The sequence below is a fragment of the Ahaetulla prasina genome, chromosome 8, assembly GCF_028640845.1.
Source record: "Ahaetulla prasina isolate Xishuangbanna chromosome 8, ASM2864084v1, whole genome shotgun sequence".
NCBI classification, from domain to species: Eukaryota; Metazoa; Chordata; class Lepidosauria; order Squamata; family Colubridae; genus Ahaetulla; species Ahaetulla prasina.
Window position 1 is genome coordinate 36,124,749 of NC_080546.1, and position 20,080 is coordinate 36,144,828.

The following is a 20,080-nucleotide window of genomic DNA, read 5'->3' on the forward strand; positions in this document are numbered from 1 at the left end:
TAAGAATTTTTAATGACATTTAAGCAAAAGTTCTGAGGAACTCAAGTTATTTGATTGGTAGAAATGCTGATCAGCAATGCTGAGAGAAAGCAAAATCTGAATTTGCTACCAATGAGATTTATAAAGTACCATCACAAACACTTGCAAGCACTAAAACAATTAGAACAGCAAAAAAGCATAATTATGATCAGCACATAATTCAGTATGAGTCAAGGTTAAAAAAAACCCTTTATAAAATAACATATATGCAAAACATGCTCAAATAATGTGTGTCTTCTCTTGTTAGAAGAAAAAAAACTTACCTGCCTCTATTTTTATATACACTGAGTTGGATCCAGGCTTCTACCTCTATAAACAAATAGGAACTTGAATCTAGCAAATCATTATGCTAGAAAAGGAAATATGGCAGTAATATTCTCTTGTTCTTTCTCTCCTGCTGCCACTTCCTTCCTATACTCTTATATAAAAGGTGCTGCAGAGGGAATAAGAGAAAATTGCCACTCTGCTCCTTCTCCCATTTTAGTAGATCTCAGGAAAGCAAATAATCTGTGAATTTGTTGATGCTGTCTGAGCTTGGTCATTTTCTTGCAAGAAAAACAACCAAGCTCAGACAGCAGCAAGGCTCCCTAAACTACAATACAATCTCTTCTATTGGGAGCAAAGAATATGATTCAATTAAAAAGCCTGTAAGACATTGAAGCAGGGCCCTCCACATGTTACTGAACTGCACTGGCATAGCCAATGATGAGGCAAGCTATGAATGGTAATTTTACAACATCTAGGAGTAATAGTTAATAATAGTTCACTATTATTAGAGAGCCGTGGTGGTGCAGTGGTTAGAATGCAATATTGCAGGCTAATTCTGATGACTGCCAGCAGTTCAATTCTCACCGGCTCAAGGTTGACTCGGCTTTCCATCCTTCCAAGGTCGATATAAATCTCGGTAAGGACCCAGGTTGTTGAAGCAATGTACTGATTCTGTAAACCACTTAGAGTGGCCTGTAAAGCACTGTGAAGCAGTATATAAATCTAACTGCTATTGCTATTCCATGACAATGACATGCATTCCTTCTACAGCGCTACATTAAAATATGTATTATATATTAATACCGCTTTGATAGACAGTGTAAGATGACGATATTTGAGATGAAATATTTAGTACTAGCAAAATTCGAACACAGTAAAACTATGAGTTGGCCAGCTTCAAAAATGTTGTATCTATTTGTAAATTAAGGATTTAAATGATATCCATTTAGTAACTTATTTTATGAAAAACAAATAACATTATAAATTCTGATGAACATAGATTAATGATGTCCAAATTACTTCCAAAACAGAGATTTAATCTGCTTTACAAGATTTTGCACAAAATTAAAAAACAAAACTTTAATTTAAAGTATAGCATTAACAATAAAATATTGCAAATGTTTTATAAAAATTGCTGTGATTTTATTTAGTTGCATAATTCATCTAAGCACATGAGCCCAAATTGGCTCGAAGTGGCTTACAGAAAGTAAGTGTTAAAAGGAAGATACAAATCAAAAATTAAACTATGATGAACCTATTTAATATCTTAATAATAAAACTCTAAATTAAAATTGTTCATACTGGCTATCAACTTCTAATATGATTTTATTCTGTGAAGGGTAAACAATGATGGGAAGAAAATGCTTAGAGCAACTGGCTGCATACACTTATATCTCACCTTTCCGGTCTGGTTTTAGGTTCCTGTCCACTGGAGGAGGTTCACATTCTGCTGCAGGGACTGGCCTTCTAGGAGGGGTCTTTGGACTAGATCTAAATCCCATGTGTGCTGGTGGAGGCACTTGCATTCCAAATAGTGAAAAATCAAACGTGCCAGGAGTCATTGGCACATAGTTCGTCATTTCTTGGATGGGTTCAGTAAAACTGCCAGAATGGTGACGTGGAGGAGAGTTAGGGTTCATGGGAACATAATTTTCATCCAGTTCTTCACTTGAAACACTTCCCACAGTCAATAGACTTTTATTTTTCTAGAAACAAGAGTTATGATAGCAGTAAATTAATCAGAATTCACTGACTATGATTCAAGTTGTAGGATACATTATTACATTATTGATCAAAGGATCCCAACCTTTCCTTCACGGAAGAGAATTCTTTCATCCCTTACGCATTTAAACATCCACCACATCCTAAGCCTTCTCGTCCTATTATGTGCTTTCCACCTTTCTTCACATTTTGCAAGATGTTTATGTGCTGAATTATTTCTACCATAATATTTGCCAAGCTCCTTCCCTTTATTTCATCAGGTTGATGTCCCATTATGAAGAAGCCCTATTATTACATTATAGCCAAGCCATCCTTGCAAATATTTTTCATAGCTATATTAAAGATCCTCACTGTTTTTTATTAGTGAATATGGACACAACCAAATGCTCAGTATGATAAATGCTGAAATATGCATGGTATAGTAAGGACTCAATGGGTATTTTCAACATCTTGATAAAAGGCCTGCAGATGTTGACATTAAAATATTTGCTCATGTAAGATCACCAACTTAAGTTCCAGTAGGCATCACTACAGATCCTTCTGACCAGCAAATGACCTCTTAGCTTTCAGAGACAACATTAGACAACAGTCACAGACAACTTAGATATTCCATGTGCAGTAGATTGAGATACCATATTTTTAATACATGACATTACATGTCAGAATGAGAACACTCTTAAAGAATTTCTGGTTGTAGAGAGTTTAAGTTTAATCCACTTCTAAGAGACTTCTTGTACTGATCTTGTGACTTCGTGCATTAAAAATATGATATCTCAATTTATGGCGCAGAGAATATCTAGGTTGTCTCTGGCTAAGCAAAACAATAAAGCAAATGATTGATGTTTGATGGTCAGCCTAAAGTTTGATGTTTGATATTCAGCATCTTTCTTGACTTCAATAGTAAGTCGACTGGCATTTCAGCTTTAGAAACTTTTTTCCTCCTTGGCAAATCAAAATAATACTTACAAAGTGGTTATGGAAGCCTTCCAGTGAGCTTGATCTATCATTTGGAAATGTTCGTGGAACAAAATAGCAATCTTGAGAACCAAGGTCTAAAACAAGGGAGAAGAAAGCAAATGTTTTCCCCCAATGACATAAAATCACACAAGTAAGTGCAAGTAGTCAAAATGGGAAATTTTGTATAACCACTTTCTGTAACAGCCTTCCCACATTTGTTATGTTTTGGATATATTCACACAAACTTCACTTGATTGGAAATAATGGGAGTTGAAGTGCAATATAGCTATAGCTGAGGGAAGGGCTAGAAGGACTAGGCCAGGTGTCTACTTACAGCTAAGTACAGCCACAAGCATGCCGTTTTTCATGTTCCACTACTATAATATTAATTTCACCTGATTTCCAGCCCCTGGCTAAAATAAGGGTAAGTCATTCTTAGATTAATCTTGGAATTAATGTTTTTCCTGTTATTCCAAAACCATTTAAGGTTAGCCTCAAAACAGGCAAAATTTCTAGCCACTGTACATTTCAGCCAACTTCAAGGATAGGTAATAGCATTGTAACTCAGTAACAGGAAAATTCTCTATGTCACAGTTTAAAAATGCAAACAGTGCCAGTGCTCAACCTTATAGATGTAAGCAGTGAACAAAGAAATCAGACTTAAAAGGGAGAGAGAAATATCCCCTCCCATCCTTCTTTTAATCCAAATTGTTCTGTAATTTTCATTTTGACTGCCAGATTTGGCTCTTCTGCACATCTCAACCTCCTCCTTAATCCCATATCACCCTCATTATTTCATAAAGATTCATAATATTCATAAAGATTTCAAATGTTATGAAGTTGCAAGGGACAAACATAAATATCTAAAAGATACTGTCCAAGCTCATGCCTCTTTATACAACCTCAGGCTTAGCCATTCCAACAGAAGCAAAAGGGAGCTAAAAGCCACAACATTCAAAAGCACTAGATGGCCTACTCCTACTTTGTAGACACTAAAATGATTACGGCGTACTTGGATAGTAAAAGATGAATACCACAATGGCAATTTTCAGATTAAAAATAGTTTGAACTCTGGAAGCCATCTTGCTTGATAATGAAATGATTGATTTATATCATAAATAGCATTCAGGCTCAAAACCAGGGTGTCAAATTGGTGGCCCGCGGGCCAGATGTGTCATGCGCAGGCCAAGCCCACCCCAGCTCCACAAATGGGAAAAACATTGTGAAACGTCACATGACAGCAACGTGACTCTGAGAGTTCAATACCCATGCTCAAAGGGATTTGAAGGCATTTAGCTGAGGGCAGGTAGCCCTGTTGCAAATAAGGCTTGCTTTTAAAAAATTTCCATAGGGACACAGGCGATACATGTTGGTGCAATGATGACATAAAAGGAATTTTTTTAATAGGTTGGGAAATTAATTAAAATAAATGTATCAAGTGTAGCCCAATTTTTACCCATCCATTACTATATAGGAAAAAAAAACATAGTAAACATGCATGCATATTTCTGTTTTGGTACTGAAATTTGACAGTACAAGAGGGTTTCATCTAATCCTTAATGTAAGATATCCATATTGCTGGTAGCCCTAAGACAGGGGTGTCAAACTGGATTTCTTCGCGGCAAGAATAGCATTGTAGTTCTCTGCAGGCCGACTGGGGGGGGGGGGTGGCAGCACCCTGCGGGCCAAAAACAGGCCGAAATGAGCCCATTTTCAGCCTGCCTGGTCTCCAGCAGCACTCTGCCAGCTAAAAACGGGTCACTGAGGCTCCTACATCAGTGGTGGTCTGCTATCATTTCGCTCCAGATTGGGTGGACCGGAAGCGGCGACAGCAGGAGGCTCCGCTCACCCACTTGGACATCTCTGCGCATGTGCAGAAGCGGCACACGCACACGCAAGCCCATAAGTAAACTGGTAGCAGCCAAAATTGAAAACCACTATTGCCCCACGTGACCAGTTTTTGGCCTCCCGGGCCTCCAGCAACACTCTGCTGGCCAAAAATAGACCCTGCATGGCTTTTGGTCCTTTGATATTTCCAGGCTGGTCCATGGGCAGGATTTAAGCACCCCTTGGGCCAGATCCGGTGTGCGGGCATTGTGTTTGACACCCTTGCCCTAAGTGATGTCTCTCTTAATAATCTACAACAAAAGGTAGCGCAACTAGAAAACCAAGTCTAAGGACATATACCATAGACAAGATAACTCACTCACTCAAAGTAAACTCCTTGAGTATGGAAAATTAAATAATTTTAAACTTGCAATATTGACATCTTAAAATGCTTTTAATATTGATATATTTTTACTTTTACTTTTTATCAGTACTCTGAGCTTGCTAAATAATAGAATGTTATTCGGAGAAGACGCCTAGAGAGCACCTGGAGGTCTAGTCGTTCCGAGGCTGATCGGACACTAGTGAGGTCTTTTACCAGGACCTATCTAGTGGCAATGAGGGAGGCGAAACGTTCTTACGTTTCCACCCTCATTGCATCGGCAGATAACCGCCCGGCCGCCCTGTTTCGGGTGGTCCGGTCCCTCCTTCATCAGGGGGGACGGGATGACCCCTTACAGGGACGTGCCGAGGAGTTTAACGGTTATCTATACGATAAAATCGTTCAGCTTCGGGATAGTCTGGACCAAAATTGCGATGATCCAAGTGTGATGACAGAGCCTCATCTTGTTGAGGTTATTTGGGATGAGTTTGATTCTGTGGCTCTCGAGGACGTGGACAGGTTGCTGGGGAGGTTACATGCAACCACATGTTTACTGGACCCGTGTCCCTCCTGGTTAGTACTGGCTACTCAGGAGGTGACACGAGGCTGGCTCCAGAGAATTATAAATGCTTCTTTGGTGGAAGGGGTTTTCCCAGCCGCCTTGAAAGAGGCGGTGGTGAGACCCCTCCTCAAGAAGCCTTCCCTGGACCCAGCTATTTTGGGGAATTACCGTCCAGTCTCCAACCTTCGCTTTGTGGTTGCATGGCAGCTTCCCCAGTACCTGGATGAAGCCGTCTATCTAGACCCGTTCCAGTCCGGCTTCCGGCCCGGTCATAGTACAGAGACAGCTTTGGTCGCGTTGGTGGATGACCTCTGGAGGGCCAGGGATAGGGGTTGTTCCTCTGCCCTGGTCCTATTAGATCTCTCAGCGGCTTTCGATACCATCGACCATGGTATCTTGCTGCACCGGTTGGAGGGGTTGGGAGTGGGAGGCACCGTTTATCGGTGGTTCTCCTCCTATCTCTCCGACCGGTCGCAGACGGTGTTGACAGGGGGGCAGAGATCGACCGCGAGGCGCCTCACTTGTGGGGTGCCGCAGGGGTCGATTCTCTCGCCTCTCCTTTTCAACATCTATATGAAGCCGCTGGGTGAGATCATCAGTGGTTTCGGTGTGAGTTACCATCTGTACGCTGATGATACGCAGCTGTACTTTTCCACCCCGGACCACCCCAACGAAGCTGTCGAAGTGCTGTCCCGGTGTCTGGAAGCCGTACGGGTCTGGATGGGGAGAAACAGACTCAAGCTCAACCCCTCCAAGACGGAGTGGCTGTGGATGCCGGCACCCCGGTACAGCCGCAGCTGGCTGTCGGGGGCGAGTTATTGGCCCCAATGGAAAGGGTGCGCAACTTGGGCGTCCTCCTGGATGGGCGGCTGTCGTTTGATGATCATTTGGCGGCCATCTCCAGGAGGGCTTTTTACCAAGTACGCTTGGTTCGCCAGTTGCGCCCCTTCCTTGACTGGGATGCCTTATGCACGGTCACTCACGCTCTTGTCACTTCCCATTTGGATTATTGCAATGCTCTCTACATGGGGCTGCCCTTGAAGTGCACCCTTGAAGTGCATTCCGGAGTCCAGAATGCAGCTGCGCGGGTAATAGTGGGAGCAACTCGCTGCTCCCATATAACACCGATCCTGCGCAGCTTGCACTGGCTTCCTGTGGTCTTTCGGGTGCGCTTTAAGATTTTGGTTACCACCTTCAAAGCGCTCCATGGCTTAGGACCCGGGTACTTACGGGACCGCCTGCTGCTACCTCATGCCTCCCACCGACACGTACGCTCACACAGAGAGGGTCTTCTCAGGGTGCCGTCCACCAAACAATGTCGGCTGGCGGCCCCCAGGGGTAGGGCCTTCTCTGTGGGAGCTCCTACGCTCTGGAACGAATTTCCCCTGGATTGCGTCAATTGCCTGATCTTCGGACCTTTCGCCGTGAGCTGAAAACACATCTATTTATTCAAGCGGGACTGGCTTAATATTTTAAAATAATTTTAAATTTTTTAACCGGAGTTTTATTATTTTAGGGTTGTAATTTTAAATTTTAAATTTTTAATTGGCCATTTTCTAATATGCTCGGTTTTAAATTGTTGTTTTAATTGTATATTTTTTATGTTTTTTATCTTCTGGCTGTACACCGCCCTGAGTCCCTAGGGAGAAGGGCGGTATAAAAATTTAATAAAAATAAAAATAAAATGTTCACAATTTAAAATAATATTATATAAATATTATTGAATGGAAATCTGCATTGAAATAATACAATGTATCAAGATTTTAACATCACATTAAAAGGAAATTAAAACAAATCCAATGATTTTGAGCTAACATCCTTCTCTTGGATCTTGAAATATTTCAATGAAATACAAATGAAATATTTGATAAAACTTATCCGGTAAAAAACCCCACTAACCTTTGCGAAATATATTCATATCCATGGTGGAAATTGTGTTGCTGCGAGATGGGAGCAAGCCACCTGTAGGGATGCAGTAACTGTTATCAGTATCTGAGGCAGTACGTGAGATGCTACATGCCTCCACCGGAGAGCGATCTGAAGCATGATGAGGCTTTGGAGGACGCGGTGGAGGAACATCTGGAATAGTCTCTAGCTTTGAACCTTGAGTCAATGAACTTTCTGGAAAAGTTCGCGGAATCTGGTAAGTACTTCCAGGTGTTGTGGGAATGTCATAACTAAGGGAGAAATGCCTCATCTGTGTATCAAGAGAAGAGGTTGCAGATGGGGTGCTGAAAACATGTTGTTCTCCGTCTACATCAGTTCCAGAAGGAGATGCCTTTGGTAAAACATCTTGAGAATAACTCCGTGGTAGATTATAAAGACTGCCATCTACTGACACTGAAGCCGCTCTTGATGTGGGGGAATCATATACACTATGTTGCTGAAAATATCCATTCACTGTGTGCTTGTTTAGTGATTGCACAGAACTTTTATGGGAAGGCACATTATCATTACAATCTGTTTCAGAACAAGCAGATTTTGCTGTTTCAGATGACAACCTAAATATTAAACGAAAACAAACAAAAAATAAATTCATTGGCATATTTTTTCAAGAAACAAATATTTCCTAAAATAAGAAACAAAAATAATCACAACTCATACAGGCTTTAACTTTATATATATTGCTAACATGCACCTATAATACAGAAGGACCTGAGGGGAGAAACTGCTCCTTGGTAAATTATAAGGCACTAAGATAGCAGGTACCAATATGGCATTTTTAATTCTTAAATTCAAAAAGTAGTTGCTTTCATGATATACTGTATTTCCACACTATGTTGCTAAACTCTCGGCTCTCATTCTGTCTATAGATTTTACTCAGCAAGGCTTCTAAGATATCTCTTCTTATAAACAGTCAATGTTAGCTATTTAACATTGATTAATAAAAAATTATACTAATTATTCTAACAGTAATTATACTCTTATTAAATTGCCTTATTATTATTATGCTTTATTATTTTTTAACTACTTTCTTTCTCTCAAGCCTTAAAAAAAACACTTTCCATAACTTGTTATGAATTCTTCAGTTTTGGAGTAATGTAGTTCTTCAAACTAAGAAATCATGTTTTAAAGGTATATAAAGTTATTTAAAAAACAAGGTTTTAAAGTTATTTGAAGTTACAGCTGAAAACAAATTTTTAAAACAACATTATTTTTTTGGAATGGGAATATACATGAATACAAGCCAGGAACAAAAATGCTGTTCAAAAGCAGGTGTGAATACCACTTTGCTCTTAAATATGAATGGACTGACCTTCTGGATCCAGATACTGTACATCCTTCTTTTTTTTTATCAAATCTTTTCTTTTTTTATCAAATCCAAACATGCTCAATGTCGAAATCCAAATTAAACCAACCTTGACAAGCACATACCTAACTTCTACTTGCCTACATCCATCATGTAACTAATTAATTGGATTTACTGCTGCATTGTTTTAGTGTCAGGACCATTTCTAATGTGAAACTGTAACATGCTCTAAGTTAAGAGAAGGCTAGGTTTTTTACTTTCTGCTTTTTCAGTTTCAGAAGAAGATCATAGCAATAGCAATAGCACTTAGACTTATACACCACAGTGCTTTACAGCCCTTTTACTTCAGTGTTTTCAAAATGACCAATACATCTGCAAACAATACAGCAATTTCTCCACTTCAAGCCACTCTGGATACATCAAGTAGTAATTATTTGCACTGCTTATGAAAATCCACAGCAAAATGCACAAGATGCACAAATACGCACACAAGCTAATTTTTTTTTCAAACAGGCTTTAGATTTGTGGTTAATTTCTAAAGACAAATCCCAAAAACTCACTGCAATGGAACTTTTTTACTTTCAAAATCCTCCAGCAGTAAATACTCCTCCACTTCTTCCAAGATGAAAGAGCTGGGTTTTTTGAGTACATGATAAAAATTAAGAGATCAGTGATGGAAATTATTTTTGAACAGTAACCCTAACCCCTTTTGAAAAAATATTTGATAAAAAGAGCAATTATAAAGATAAAATATCATTGTATATAGGTTGATTTTCAGATTTTATGAAAATAATATGTACACAGAAGTTACTTAAGACAATTTACCTCACCCTTAAGTAATCAGACTCTAGTCATAGTTGTTCTTTAAAAGTTACACAGGAACTGATGGGGGAAAAGCATATTCATCAAAAAAAATTATCAAGAATGATGAACTTCAATACTTTTGGAAGAGAATGGAATAAGTAATGTAGACCATAATAGCAATAGCACTTAAACTTATATACTACTTCACAGTGGTTTACAGTCATCTCTAAATGGTTTACAGAGTCAGCATATTGCCCCCAACAATCTAGATCTTCATTTTACCAACCTCGGAAGGATGTAAGGCTGAGTCAACCTTGAGCTGGTGAGATTCAAACTGCCAAATTGCTGGCAGTCAGCAGTCAGCAGAATTAGCCTGCAATACTGCATTCTAACCGTGGCTCTGTAGAATAGGTAATTAAAACTTTTTAACCTCTCAGAAACTACCTATGATAAGTGTTACTATAGCATTTTATTTTATTTTATTTTTTTTATTATTATTATTATTTTTTTTTTATTTTTTTTTTGCAACAAACAAACAAAAAGAAAATACATTATTACACCCTTGTGCTATACATAAAAGGAAGATTTGGGTCTTCGGATATATCCTCATGATTGCCAAAATCCACGTTCTCGAGGTACAGGTACTGAAGCGTCCAATGTTCCAAGCGCAAAGTCCACAAATGGTTTCCAAGTCTTCCAAAAAATATCTTCTTTATACACACCACTTCTAATTTTAATATCACATGTCATTTTATCATTTAAAGCTAATTTCCACATTTCAGAATTCCACTCTTCTATTCTAAAAATCACATCCAGTTTCCAATATCTAGCTATTATAATTCTACCTATTATAATCATAATTCTAATCAATTCTTTTCATATTTTGTTAATTCTATTTCCTTAATTACCAACAATAATATAGTTTCCACTCTCAATGTTATTACTTTCCCCATCATTTCAAATATCATTTTCTCCAATTGTTGCCAAAACTTTTAACCTTATCACAATTATACCACATATGTTCATAAGTCCCCAATTCCATCTCACATCTCCAACATTTTTACTAGTTTTTTATCCATTTGTGACAATCTTACTGGAGTCAAATACCATTTCAAACAACTTTATAATTGTGCTCTTTAATCCTTATAGATAAAGTTCTCATAATTCTACTCTTCCAATTCACATTCCAATCTGATTCTGATATTTCAATATTAAGATCTTTTTCCCAATTTGTCCTCATCACTCTTTGTAATTTTTCATCAGAATTTATAATCTTATAAACCCTACTAACGAGTCCCTTTAGCCCAATTTCATCTTTCATAATCCGAGATACTAAATATTCAAATTCAGTTTCACATCTATTTATCGAATAATTTTCCTTTAGTTTTTTGTCCATTTTCTATCTGTATTTTTCAAACCAACTTAACCCTAATTTTTCAATAATTTCTTTATTCCTCCTTTCATTTCCATAACTTTTATCCAATCTCTAATAATTTCTATATTTTCCTCTTTAATCACTTCATTACGTTTTATATTATTTTTAATCGCCAAATTCAGTTGTCTCCCCAAAAGATTATATCCGAATTAAAATTTTAACAAATTTGTTCCACATTTTTACTTAATCCCTTTAACCAATAACTTCTACTTACACATTTTAAATTTGCTTTATCTAAAACCACCTTGATCCAAATTTCTATATCCCTTAACTCTAAATCTCTCCAATAATTATCTTCACCTTTAAGTATTTTTACCACTATCCGGATACCATACGCACAGTAATAATTAAATAATTTGGGGATTCCTAATCCACCTTCCTTTTGATTTTGATACCACATTTTCTTCACTAATCTGGGTCTTTTGCCACCATTGCAAAATTTATCCAGTTTTTTCTGATATCCTTCAATATCTTTCTCTGTCAGATTTAGTGGTAGCATCTCGAATAAAAAGTTGAACTTGGGCAGCAGCATCATCTTACACATTGCAATTCTACCAAACCAAGACAACTTTAAAATTTTATATTTATCTATCTTCTTCTCAATTTCGTTAATCACCACATCATAATTAAGTTTTTTCAATTCTTTAACCTTAAGTGAAAGCACTATACCCAAAAATTTCAATGTGTTTTAATCCTTATCCCAAATTGCTCTTGCATATTCTCAGACTCATTACCATTACTATCCATCAATAATTCTGACTTTGACCAATTTACTTTCAATCCTGTCATTTCTTCAAATTCTATCAAATGCTTATATATCTTTTCAAATCTTTCTACATTTTCAAAATAATTAAAGTATCATCCGCATACAAATTTATCTTATACCCCTTATATCCTTCTAATTCTTCATCTTTTTCTATCATTTTTGTCAATATTTCCATAGCCAATAAAAATAATGTTGGGGACAGGGGACATCCTTGTCTCGTACCAGCTTCTAATTTTATCTCTTCAGTTAATATTCCATTCACCTTCACTCTTGCACTGCTCTTTTGGTACAATTTTGAAATAACATGTATAAACTTATTACCAAAGCCTAAAGCCTCCACAATTACTTTAATTGTTTCCCATTGTACAGAATCAAAAGCTTTAAAATATCCAATGATACTATACCAATTTTATCACCATTATATTCAGCTACATCTATAATATTTAATACTCTTCTAACAATATCACTCATGTATCTACCCTTCACAAAACCTACTTGATTATAACTTATATATCTATCTATAAATCTATTTAATCTATTACTTATAATAGCAGTAAATATCTTTGCATCCTGATTAATTAAAGAAATGGGCCGATAGGACTCAATCCTTTCTAAATCTTTATCTGGTTTAGGAATTAGGATATCACCGTTCTATTCCATGACGAAGGTACTTCCCCACCATGTAATATTCCATTGAATAATTTTTGCAGTCTTGGTATTATTAATTCTTTAAATTCTTTATAAAACTCAACAGGTAATCCATCCTCACCTGGAGCTTTCCCTAATTTTAATTTTTGTATTATTCCATTAATCTCATCTTGTGTTATATCTTCTTCCATCAATTCCTTATATGTTTGATCAATTTTCACCACATACTTTTCTAAATAACTCTGCAATTTTCCCCGATTAATTGGTTTCTTTGAATATAGATTCTGAAAAAAGTTTCTAACCACTTCACATTTCTCTAATTTTTTATAACATCTTATACCTCTATCATCTATCAAAACTCCAATTTCTCTCTTCTCTCTTTTATCTTTCGCCATCTTTGCCAATAATTTAGAATTTCTATTACTAAATTCAAAAATTCCTATTTAAAATCTCAAATTTCTTTTACTAACTCTGTATCTTCTTCTATCATTTTATTTCTTAACATATTAAGCTCCTGAAGAATTTTTTTCTTTAGTAAGCAAAATTGATTTTCCAATTCTTTAATCTTATTTTTATCTCTTTCCATTTTAATTTTATAATTTTTATATTTCCTACTTGATAATTTAATACTCTCCCCTCTAAACACCGCTTTCATCGCATCCCAAACAATTTCAAATTTAACCTCCCCGTTATCATTTAATCTCCAACTTTCCTCCAATTTTTTAAGTATCCATTTTTTATCCTTTTCATTTTTATACAATTTCTCGTCATATCTCCAATAGCTTCTTTTTTTCTCAAAATTAAAATCTAAGTCCACCATAACTTCTGCATGATCAGAATCTTTAAATTCCCACATCTACCTTATCCACATTATTCAACAAATCTTTAGAAAGAAAAATATAATCAATTCTAGAATATGTATTATATATCTTAGAAAAAAAAGTGTATACTCTCTCAATTCCTTTAACCTCTCTCCACACATCAACCACGCCGTTTCGAAGCATCCACATATTTAAAATCCCCAGTTTATTTGCTCCTCCACAGCGGGTGGGATTAGTACTGTCTATTTTATCTCTGATTAAATTAAAATCCCCAGCCACAATTACTTTCCCTACACTTTCATTCTCCAAAATTTTTATTTTTTCAAGAAATTCTCTTTGTTTTTCATTCGGTAAATATAAATTAACAAGTGTCACTTTTTCCTCATTAAGATTTCCAACAATTATTACATATCTTCCATCTTCATCCAAAATTACCTTATAATATACATGAATACAAGCCAGGAACAAAAATGCTGTTCAAAAGCAGGTGTGAATACCACTTTGCTCTTAAATATGAATGGACTGACCTTCTGGATCCAGATACTGTACATCCTTCTTTTTTTTTATCAAATCTTTTCTTTTTTTATCAAATCCAAACATGCTCAATGTCGAAATCCAAATTAAACCAACCTTGACAAGCACATACCTAACTTCTACTTGCCTACATCCATCATGTAACTAATTAATTGGATTTACTGCTGCATTGTTTTAGTGTCAGGACCATTTCTAATGTGAAACTGTAACATGCTCTAAGTTAAGAGAAGGCTAGGTTTTTTACTTTCTGCTTTTTCAGTTTCAGAAGAAGATCATAGCAATAGCAATAGCACTTAGACTTATACACCACAGTGCTTTACAGCCCTTTTACTTCAGTGTTTTCAAAATGACCAATACATCTGCAAACAATACAGCAATTTCTCCACTTCAAGCCACTCTGGATACATCAAGTAGTAATTATTTGCACTGCTTATGAAAATCCACAGCAAAATGCACAAGATGCACAAATACGCACACAAGCTAATTTTTTTTTCAAACAGGCTTTAGATTTGTGGTTAATTTCTAAAGACAAATCCCAAAAACTCACTGCAATGGAACTTTTTTACTTTCAAAATCCTCCAGCAGTAAATACTCCTCCACTTCTTCCAAGATGAAAGAGCTGGGTTTTTTGAGTACATGATAAAAATTAAGAGATCAGTGATGGAAATTATTTTTGAACAGTAACCCTAACCCCTTTTGAAAAAATATTTGATAAAAAGAGCAATTATAAAGATAAAATATCATTGTATATAGGTTGATTTTCAGATTTTATGAAAATAATATGTACACAGAAGTTACTTAAGACAATTTACCTCACCCTTAAGTAATCAGACTCTAGTCATAGTTGTTCTTTAAAAGTTACACAGGAACTGATGGGGGAAAAGCATATTCATCAAAAAAAATTATCAAGAATGATGAACTTCAATACTTTTGGAAGAGAATGGAATAAGTAATGTAGACCATAATAGCAATAGCACTTAAACTTATATACTACTTCACAGTGGTTTACAGTCATCTCTAAATGGTTTACAGAGTCAGCATATTGCCCCCAACAATCTAGATCTTCATTTTACCAACCTCGGAAGGATGTAAGGCTGAGTCAACCTTGAGCTGGTGAGATTCAAACTGCCAAATTGCTGGCAGTCAGCAGTCAGCAGAATTAGCCTGCAATACTGCATTCTAACCGTGGCTCTGTAGAATAGGTAATTAAAACTTTTTAACCTCTCAGAAACTACCTATGATAAGTGTTACTATAGCATTTTAATGACACAAAAAGTCCAGTGTTTACCTTGTTGGTTCAGGCTTCTTACTTTGACAATTGACTAGTAACAGGTAATCTTGTGGATCTTCATGACTGGAGGCAGATTCTAATGGTGGGATATTAATTAACTGATACGGAGGAGGCAGGAATGGCTCGGCTTGTACAGATGGTAGGGAAGTACTGACAGTTAAGGGTAATTCGGCTGGTGCCGGCAGAGAATTGCCAGGTGGCTTCACAGCATCTACAAAACAGAACATGCAGCCAGGTCACTAAATACTTTGTTGGTTGGTTGGTTGGTTGGTTGATTGATTCATACATTCATTCATTCAAGAGTTATACAGCCATCCATCTTGCAGTACAGGTAGTCCTCGACAGTTCATTCAAAGTTAGAACAGCACTGAAAAATGTGACATATGACATTTTTCACAGTTACAACCTTTGTACCATCCCCCAGTCACGTGATCAAAATTGACATGCTTGGCAACTGGTTCATATTTATGATCGTTGCTGTGTCCCCTTTTGCGATCACCTTTTGAGACCTTCCAACAAGCAAAGTCAATGGGAAGCCAGATTCACTTAACAACTGAGTTACTAACTTATTAACTGTAGTGGTTCCCTTAGCAACTGTGGCAAGAAAGGTCGTAAAATGGGGCAAATGTCTCATTAACAAATGTCTCACTTAACAACAGAAATTTTGGGCTCAATTGTGGTCATAAGTCAAGGATTACCTGTACACAGCTCTAGTCAGCTAACAACAATGATAAAATCATAAACAATAAAACAATAGAACTAAAAATCAAGGAAAACCTGACCCTCAATCCAACATTTATTTCTATTCATATATTCAATCCCTAGGCTCCAACTTTACTATCCCTACTTCTGGAGTAATGATGACCTCTTGATGGCTTTCCAGAAACTTAAGAAAGTAAGTGCCACCTGGATCTAAAAGGGAACAATGTTCCATAGAGAAGAGCCTATTGTAGGAAAGACACGATTCTTAGATCCCACTAGACAGCAATATTAAAGCTAAGGATCTGAAATGTGGCCAGTCTAGTAATCTGATGGAAGGGCAGATACTCTTAAGGAAGAAGCAGTGCCACAAACAACCTGACCCTGTGCTATGTAGAACTTTAAAGTAATAACCAGACTTTGAATTGACCTGCAAAGAAACTGGGAGTCAGTCAAGCTTGCACAACAATGGTATAACATGAGCACCCATATTGTGCAAGCCACTGCATTATAGACAGGTTGTAACTTCTGGGTAGTTTTCAATGTGCATGCACAGCACAATGCAATAATCCAAGTGGGAAATAATCAAGTATGAGTGATCAAGAGCAAGGCGTCTTGGTTCAAGAATGGGTACAACTGGTCCACAAAATGAATCTGTGCAAAGGTTCCCTAATCATGGCTGCTATCTGATTCTTAAGTAGGAGATGCAAGTCTACTCAAGCTGCCTATCAGCTCTGTGTAGGGAAGTGTTATACCACTGAGAGTCCCAAAGCTTGTCCATTTTGCTAGGATTGAGTCACAGCCCGTTCATTCTGATCCTAACAATCCTAACAATATCCAGGCAGAAGATTAGCAGTAAAACAGTGTCATCTGTTGAAACTACATCCCCATGCCATCAGATGACCTCACCCAGCTGTTTCATATTTAAAGTGTGCTAAAAGATTCAAAATCTCGGGCATTCATATTGTGTGGGACCAGAACCAGATTTTTATCACCTCCAAAACCAATCCAACAGATACCGGCCATGGAGGAAGAATGATTCCCACTTCCAGTCCCTGCAGCCAACCCAGAAGGCTATCATGGCGAAAGGCATTAAAAGCCAAGAAGTTCAAGATTTCACTACTAAAAGAAATTAAAAGTATTAAATATAATACTTGCTGATTTATACTTTAAAATTAGTAATGTTTCGATTGTATAATATCAACTAGTCTTAATATCTTCAAGATAAAGAGATAATGGAGCAGGCTGCAGTTATTCTGTAAAAGAATTGTGACTGTTAGATTCCCAACCTCTTTATCAAGGTAAACTATCAAATTATCCATCTTCAGATATGATGTCTCTGAACCAGATAATCTTCACTTGCCCCTTCCTTTCAGAAGAACCCATAATTTCTTTGCCAGGTGACAATTTTATAAAATAAATATACAAACTCTATTTTCCCCTGTTTTTTTACTTGCAAAAAAGCTTAAGACTTTTTGTTCTGCATTTCAGTGTTAATGTATAACAGTACAGAAAAGAATGAGAATTGTTTGCAAACCCAATAATGTTGTTCACATCAGAAGAAGTAGCAAGCCTCTGACTATGAGGTGCTTGAAGTGACCGTTTTATGTTCTTGTATTTACTTTTATGCTATTGCAGCTTGATGGGTGGGTTATAGGATGAATGGCTTTTTATTAAAAAAAATAATGATGATGAAGGCAAAAATTCAACAGCATAACAAACAACAGCAAATGCCGCCTTTGTAGCGAAAAGGATGAAACAATTGACCATTTGATCAGTGGCTGCAGCAAAATTTCATAAACTGACTACAAGCAGCATCGTGACCAAGTTGCCAGATTATTCACTAGAAACTTTGCCAGAGGTTTGGATTTGAATGCAGTAAAAACTACTGAGACAATGAAGTTGAGAAGGTTTTTGAAAATAAGTGGGTTAAGATCTTATGGGGTTTTAAGATCCAAAGAGACAGGCATGTGACTGATAACATGCTTAATATACCAGTTATGAAAAAAAAAGAAAGGCTTGTTCATTAATGTTGCTATTCCAGGTGATGCTAGGACTGAGGAAAAATAATTGGAAAAAAATACAAAATGCAGGCACTTGCAAATTGAAGTTGGGTGTTTCCTAAAAAAACCAAAACAGATTGCTGTACCAGTCATGACTGCAGATTTTGGAGCAACTTCCTTGATATCTGGAAATACTGAATTTATCAGGCCTGAACAACCTAATTTTATATTAAAAAAATCCACTATAAATGAACTGCCTTTATTCTTAGATGCTACTTTAATAATTCTCAATTCCTTAGTTAAAACTTGAATTATTAGGTTTCCACAGTCTTAGTCTGTAAATCTAACTGTAGAATACCCACACATAGTAAAGGGAAAGTTATTAATAATCAGTTCTGCAATGCAGAAAGCTACATTTATATAGTCAGTATAAGATTGAGAACTGCCTTTGGATCCAGGCAATGGATATCTGCCCAAATGTTTATCCAAGAAAAGAATTTGGTATGGATATTCCCATTCATTCTGCAAAACAGATGTGCCATTCAGTTAATCTGCGTACTAAATTCTAAAAGTAGAAAACCATAGCAAATATTTTGCAATAGCAAATATTCATCACACTGTCCCAAATTTAGCCTCAACATTGTTATAATGTCCAACTGCTTCCAAAACAACCTCTAAGTGTGGTGTAACATAAAGCAAACATTTTCTCAATGTTCAACTTTATAAATTATAAACTTAATCTTTTAAGATTCTGAAAACTATGTTTCAAAATTGTTTCATAAAATCCATTATGAAAATATTTGGTATTTTCCCTTCTGCCATCTGTGCTACCAATGAGGCCTGCTAACTGGGAATACTCGTAGTTGCAGTTTCAAAATAATCTGTGTAGGTCTTCAGATTCAATTAGAAAGATCCAATAGAATAGAATAGAATAGAATAGAATAGAATAGAATAGAATAGAATAGAATTTTTTATTGGCCAAGCGTGATTGGACAAACAAAGAATTTGTCTTGGTGCATATGCTCTCAGTGTACATAAAAGAAAAGATACATTCATCAAGGTACAACATTTACAACACAAATGATGGTCAATATATCAATATAAATCATAAGGATTGCCAGCAACAAAGTTACAGTCATACAGTCATAAGTGGAAAGAGATGGGTGATGGGAACGATGAGAAGATTAATAGTAGAGAATAGAAGAATAGAAGAGAATATTGTAGCTTGGGGCTGGATTGTTGAGTTCTTGATGTTACCTAGTTGGGTAATGAAATGTCTGCAAGCAAACAACCAAGCTCAGAGAGTACCAAGTAGGCCACAATTACAAAGTAGCCTGTGTCAAAACTATGTCAAAAGGAAATGAGTGATCAGGAACAAGCAAAAGTGTTTGTGTGACATTGCAACTCATTTTTACTGCAACTCACTTAAGCATATAAAGTACATTTCAAATTGATATCAGAAACTTATAGATTCAGTAATACTAGACTTAAAATACTCAGCCTGCAAAAGATATTCTCAGATTTTCTTTGAAATTTTAAGTTACTTGAACACGAGAAAAAAAATATATAAAAAGGAAAGTGCACATATGAATCAGACATACTTCAAAAAATTAAGCCATAAGTCATATACTTTCATTATCCCAGAATCAGAATCAGCTAACATCAGCTAACAATAATAACTAAAAAATAAAAGCTCTATGGTCATTGATTGAACCCTGTCCTTATATAGCAACCTTACTCAGATACTTTTCAGCTTTCCCATCACCATATTTACAACTTCATCATACAATGTATTTTATTCATTTAATAAATTTATATCCACTTCTCATATCCCTCCCCAATGTTTTATTTACTCAATTCACCAGTGAAGGGTGCAACTTAGTAACTGGATCGGGACATATCCAGCAGTGCTGTAGCCCAAACCATTTGAAACCAGGTCAGTTCTATTCTGGCACTCTAACCATGATCTCATATTATGGAAGACTTATATTTGCTTCACGCAACATTTTCCAACAAATGTACTAGCTAATGTATCTTATAGTTAACTACACTTCTGTATGGGGAACTTTATTA

The 20,080-nt window shown here is 36.4% G+C and overlaps 1 protein-coding gene across 4 annotated transcripts in view; it reads right to left on the reverse strand.

Annotated features, from left to right (window-relative positions):
• GAB1 (GRB2 associated binding protein 1) overlaps positions 1–20,080 on the reverse strand; it is a 113,632-nt gene that overhangs the window by 10,122 nt on the left and 83,430 nt on the right. For 2 of the 4 annotated variants that reach the window (XM_058192820.1, XM_058192819.1), the window contains exons 3-7: positions 15,303–15,516; positions 14,562–14,633; positions 7,656–8,257; positions 2,995–3,080; positions 1,706–2,012 (exon numbers count right to left, since the gene is read on the reverse strand). In XM_058192820.1, coding sequence (XP_058048803.1) covers positions 1,706–2,012; positions 2,995–3,080; positions 7,656–8,257; positions 14,562–14,633; positions 15,303–15,516 — 1,281 coding nt within the window. The remainder of the gene's footprint in view (positions 1–1,705; positions 2,013–2,994; positions 3,081–7,655; positions 8,258–14,561; positions 14,634–15,302; positions 15,517–20,080) is intronic. The other 2 variants (XM_058192823.1, XM_058192821.1) reach the window with 1 other exon arrangement.